This window comes from Gossypium hirsutum, chromosome A01, assembly GCF_007990345.1.
Source record: "Gossypium hirsutum isolate 1008001.06 chromosome A01, Gossypium_hirsutum_v2.1, whole genome shotgun sequence".
Lineage (NCBI taxonomy): Eukaryota > Viridiplantae > Streptophyta > Magnoliopsida > Malvales > Malvaceae > Gossypium > Gossypium hirsutum.
Window position 1 is genome coordinate 113,315,270 of NC_053424.1, and position 5,515 is coordinate 113,320,784.

General features: G+C 34.7%; 1 protein-coding gene across 1 annotated transcript; it reads right to left on the bottom strand.

Moving 5' to 3' along the window:
- Positions 1-3,405: 3,405 nt before the first annotated feature.
- LOC121229462 (phospholipase D A) lies at positions 3,406-4,535 on the bottom strand. Its single transcript, XM_041113885.1, has 3 exons — positions 4,214-4,535; positions 4,059-4,129; positions 3,406-3,955 (listed from the first exon to the last, which is right to left on the bottom strand). The coding sequence occupies exons 1-3, from the start codon at positions 4,411-4,413 to the stop codon at positions 3,564-3,566; spliced, it is 663 nt and encodes a 220-aa protein (XP_040969819.1). The 5' UTR covers positions 4,414-4,535; the 3' UTR covers positions 3,406-3,563.
- Between the last annotated feature and the right edge of the window lie 980 nt (positions 4,536-5,515).

A 5,515-nucleotide genomic window follows, 5' to 3' on the forward strand; every position in this document is an offset into this window, starting at 1 on the left:
AGAGAATCAAGCATGATAAGTTGATTTGTAATAATTCAAAATCTTAAGCTGTTTCCCCAAAGTTTAGGTATTACTTTGAATTGGAATTCACAAGTTTTTAACATTAAAAAACCATAATTTTTGTGAGATTTTTGAGCCTTTTGAGCATCTATTAATTCTTTCATGCTCACTTTTATTATTACTTTGAGTGCGTCAGTATTGAACTGTTATTCTAGAACTTGCTTGATTATGCATGTCGAGACCACACCATTTGATTTGATATGTCAAAATGATTAAGGCACTTAAGATTAACCCACTCATGCCATGAAGAGCCTACCTCCAAGATTAACCACTAGTAAACCCCCTTGAGCCTAACAAACCATTCTTTGTATTATCCTTAATATCAACCCTTAACCCATTATTGTTGAAATCCCCTAAATTAATCTCTATTTTTGTCGAGATTTGAGTTGAATGGATTGCTTAGCTATGCTTTGTTCTTAATAGTTATTCTATGTTATTTAACTTGTTCCTTAAAAAAAACTACTATGTATATTTATTAGTAATTCCATATTCTGATAATAAGCTCTGTTGTATGCAAGTGAGGATTAACTCTTTTTCTAGTTAGGCAATTTTTCAATTCAACCTCGATTCTAACCCTTTCTTTCAGCTTGTGACCATGCCCCCTAACCAAGCCTCATTACAACCCTTTAAAGACCTTTTGATTGATGTATCATCTTAAATTATAGTGGTGGAGATTTGATTTTCATGCAAGCCTATGGCAATGACTTTTCATTATTGACTATTGAGTGCTTCATTTATTGTCCTTAAACACCTCGAGTGATTTGAGTGAATCTTTAGTGAGGATGTAAAACTCCTTGATATTCTGAATCAAAGGTAATTACTTAGATGAGGGGAGACACCTATGTTTGCATGAATAAAATGCTCAACTTGGAATGTTTGGAACTTTTATGTTCTTTTAGTTGAACTCTCAATGTATGATTACTTATGGATTAATATGAGATATTATTGATAAAAATTATAAGTTGAGAAGAATTTATTTTGATTATGAGTTGAGAATTTTGCTTGAGGACAAGTAAATGCTTAATGTGGGGGTATTTGATAAACCGTAAATTATACATATTTCTACCCCATGTTTAATGCATTTTATGGATGATTTCCCATTAGAATTAGTGAATTCGATGCTCCTAATGCTTTAATTTCATGTTTTATACTTAGGAGAGCATAGGAGAGCGAAAGGAACGAGAAACAGGCCAAAAACTGAGAAAATGGGCCAAAGTACTAAATCAACATGGCCTGGACCTCCTCACACGGGCAGACCACACGGCCGTGTCAATTTGGCAGGCTCGAACACGGCCTGAAGTAATCGAACACGGGCGTGTGCCACGGGAGTGTCCCTGCTGAGCCCAAGTTGAGTCCAATTCGGAAAATGGCTAATTTTGAGGGCTTTTAGGCATTCCAAAGCCTATAAATACACCCTAGAAGAGGAAGAAAAAGACACGGAGAATAGGGAGTAAGGAATTACTCCAAGGAAGCCGATTGATCCATCTCAGAAGCCGGATTCATCATCAAGACTGAAGATCTCTCCTCAATTTCTCTTCAGGAAATTTGGGTTTTCTTTATGTTTTATATTCTTTATTCTTCTGAGATGTTTTCTTATTCAGTTATGAACTAAAACCCCTAAATACCTAAGAGGAATAAAACCTAAGACAAATCTTGTTATTATTTTCTGAATCGTATGATAAATATTTAACTTGTTCTTAATTACGTGTTCTTAATTCTTGTTTTGATATCCCAGGATACTGATTCAAGACAAGCTCTTATTCAGAGGAGGAATAGACCATGTCTAAGAGTACATTTGTCATAATTAAGCGGAGTTGATTGCGCGCCTAGACATAAGGTGACAAGATTTTGCCGGATTAAGGTGAAACCTAATAAGGGGATCCATAGATCGAGTTAATGCAACCCTAGAGTATTAATTAGAGAAAAGTCTCGGTTATTCAATCTAGGGATTAAACGTTATTAGTCTTGAATAGGGATAATAACATAACTTAGGGATCTCTACGGAACAAGTTGAATGAATAAATCGTTCAATTCAGAGCCAGAATAACAAGTAAAGTCTAGATGGATTTTTCCTTAGGTATTGTCTTAAGTCAATCGATTTTCCCCAAAAGCAATTCCCCAATTCTATTCTTTATGAGTTCTTAGTTTAGATAATTAGTTAATTAAAACAAAGCCTCTTTATTCTTAGGCTAGATAATAAAAAGACAGTCATTACTAGTACTTTTAGTTCCTTTTGGTCCGATAATCTGGTCTTGCTAAAACTATACTACTGTTCGATAGGTACACTTGCCTACATCGCAATAATAGTTAGTTCAAGAACGAGTAATTATAAATATTTAAAACTTATCACGAAATCACGCGATCAATAATATTAATTCAACTGTTAAAATTTTAATGGCACTAATGTGACAACCTTGTGACAATTCACGTGTACTTTATATAAATTCAAAAAAATGCATAAAAGAATATTGTAAAGAAATCATTTAAAAAATTTATCCATGTCAAAAATGAAATATATGTGAAATGACATGCAACTTATCATATTAGTATTTTTAAAACCATAACAATTCAATCAAATTTTCCTTAAAAAAATACTTTCACTAAAATTTGAAAAATAAGGATAAAAATGATAAAAAAAAGAAATTAAAACCAAATCAATAAAATAGATAAACAATAAGATTTAAAATTATTATTATCCGATTTAAAATTTAGAGTGGATAGTTTTATCTAAATGAGAATTTCAACATTTTTTTTGAACAAGTTCTAATTATATATGCTCTTTTTAATACAATGCCTAGAACTACCCATAAATAGAAGCATAATGGGTTTCAGCGCACTCGAACTCATTCCTCTTACATTGATAACAATGTCCATGCTAATTGAGCTGACTTAATACCCCTTTGGATGGGCAATATGATGTGGTGCATTTAGCTTATTTTTTGTCTCACGCTATAGTATATCTCATCGCACAGATGTTTTTACAAGCAGGAAAATGTACCACCCATTCAAATCCGGTAATCTCAATAGTTTTAAAAACCATAGATGATTACTAGTAGTAAAAAGATTTTTTTTAAAAAACCCCTCCACCTTTTAATTATTTGATTTTTTGGTAGAAGAAAAAAGTGAAAACCAAATTTGATTTTTGTAGAAATGGTAAATTTGGATTTTTTTTTTTAAATTACAAGTAAAACATAAAAAAAATAAATTATATTTATCATATAATGAATATTTAATAATTTGTTATATAATGAATACATTTTCTTATAGGTTAAGTAAAAAGAAGGAAATGTAAGGGAAATCACAGGGATTGGTAGGCGGTAGAGAGATGGAAATTATGAAGAAAATGCCAATGAAATACCAAATCAACCAATATGTGTCTTTCACTTCATTTCTGCTTTTTTGTCAAACCTATGCATCATTTTCATTTGTTTTAAACACAGTAAAACCTATTTCTATGGCTTTATACTCAAATTTCTACCCTTTCCTGTTACTCACTATCTTCATTAATAGTAAAACAATGGAACAGTGTCTCTAAGCAAGCTACTCATGGACCGAGCCTTCACCACCTTAACCCTATTGTTTTCCCTCACAGCAAACGCCGGCCTCCCTGCTCCATCTCCATCTTCACCTTGATTTGTGGTGGTGCTGCTGGTGCTACTATTTCTCATCTTTTGCATTTCCAAATGGTGATTACACAAGCTATGACCTTTCACCTTCATTTTGTTACACCTCCATCCTTTTCCGTTCCTTCTATTGCACCTCTGGTTTTGATTCCGTTCCTCCATTAACGTATCTTTCTCCATCCTTTCTCTGCTTTGCTGTTTTGTTTCGTAGCTCACCATTACTACTCTCCTTTTCTTCAATGGTATTGCTCTTTTTTCCTCGCACCACCGCCCTATTCATAATCATGCCACCCAAATGAAAACCCTTATTTCAAAATAGAGTGGGTGTCAAATCAAATTTTCAGGTTTTACATAAAAAAATAAAAAACAACATACCATTGAAGGATAAAGATGAGGAAACGGAGTTGCTTGAAGTTGATGTCTGCCCAAAGATGCTGTGCCCCAAACTGTAGAACGCAACATTCTAGAACAATCTCAGCCAAAAACTTGATAAAAACGACTAAAAAAGAAAATAAAATCATATATATTACGTCTCCTTAGTTGACACGGACCAGCTATCATCCGTAACACTTCCATCTTGAGCAACGGGGGAGTCAATGGTGGAAAGCCGGGCGTTGGTTCTACTCACCATGACATGTGACGGCGAGGTGGAAAACGACGGCGTCGGCGGAGAGGGTGGTGGAGGTGAAAGGGAGCGTTGAGGGGGCTTTCCACTGTTTCTGATCCTCATACTTGGATGGATTGTTGTAAGGAAGAAAACAAAACAAAACAATGCAGAAAGGGAGGAGTGTAGTGTAGTTTAATAAAAATTGTGATGCTTTGGTAGACCAAAGGATGCGACAGAGGAGGAAAGGGCACTCATCGAGCGTGTACGGTGTGGATTTGATTCAAAGGGGAATCATCCACGATCTCTATTAATACGCGTGCATTTCGTCCCGCCCAGTTCTCCTTTGACATTTGGTATCAACTTCAGTTATTCGTGACGTTTCCACAAATAATACTAAAATGGTCCTCTTGCAACATCTATACTAGCCCTTTTAATTTCATTATTTAAAAATTTACTTTTTAGAAGAAATAGAAACTCGGAGAGAAAAGGTGTGGTGGTATGATGTTAAATCGCCATTGAGGACAATGTTGTGAGATAATGAGTTGATGCTCCAAGAAATAGGTCATACTTGGTTTTGTGGTATTTGCCGCAGTTGCTCTGGGCTTGTGCCGAGATCTAAGCTGGTAGAAGCTTATGGAAGTTTGTTGCTCCTTCACCAAGGAATGAGAGGATGTTTGTAGCGATAAGATCTCTTATAAGGCTTGGTGCCATTCTGTTGTGGGTTCTCAATAGTAAGCCAGGTTGCTCACTTGATTGAGCATTTTATGTTTGGGCATAAGCCTATTGTTTACTGAATTTGGGTTTTGATTTTGGGTATAAACAATACCTCGCTTAACTTGCTTGTCTAAAGCAGGCTTGACAGTGGCCTATGAAAGACCAATAAGAATTGCCACTCTGAGTGAGTTGAAAGGACATTTTGAAAGTGATTTAACTTATCAATTTTGGAGGGGAGAGTGGGCATTAACTGCCGACAATCTTGTAGGTTACGAGTTTATGGTGAGACAGTGGAGAAGTGCCAAGTGTTGGAAAATCCTTCACAAAACATACCCAAATCACTATAACCGGATTTTAGTATATAAAAAAAGAAAAGAAAAAGAAATTAAAACAATTTTAAAAATTACAATAAAAGACATGCAGAAAAAAAATTCGAAAAATCCTTGCAACAATGGAAAGCTCATTAGAAATTACAGTCAAATACATGGTATGAACTTAGTCAAGTCATACC

What these genes read in the sequence shown, in the direction of transcription:
- LOC121229462 (XM_041113885.1), bottom strand. Translation starts at nt 4,413, where the DNA reads ATGAGGATCAGAAACAGTGGAAAGCCCCCTCAACGCTCCCTTTCACCT. An exon ending in TCCGTGTCAACTAAGGAGAC is followed by an intron (nt 4,130 to 4,213) that starts GTAATATATATG and finishes TGCGTTCTACAG; the next exon opens with TTTGGGGCACAGCATCTTTG. An exon ending in CTCATCTTTATCCTTCAATG is followed by an intron (nt 3,956 to 4,058) that starts GTATGTTGTTTT and finishes GATTATGAATAG; the next exon opens with GGCGGTGGTGCGAGGAAAAA.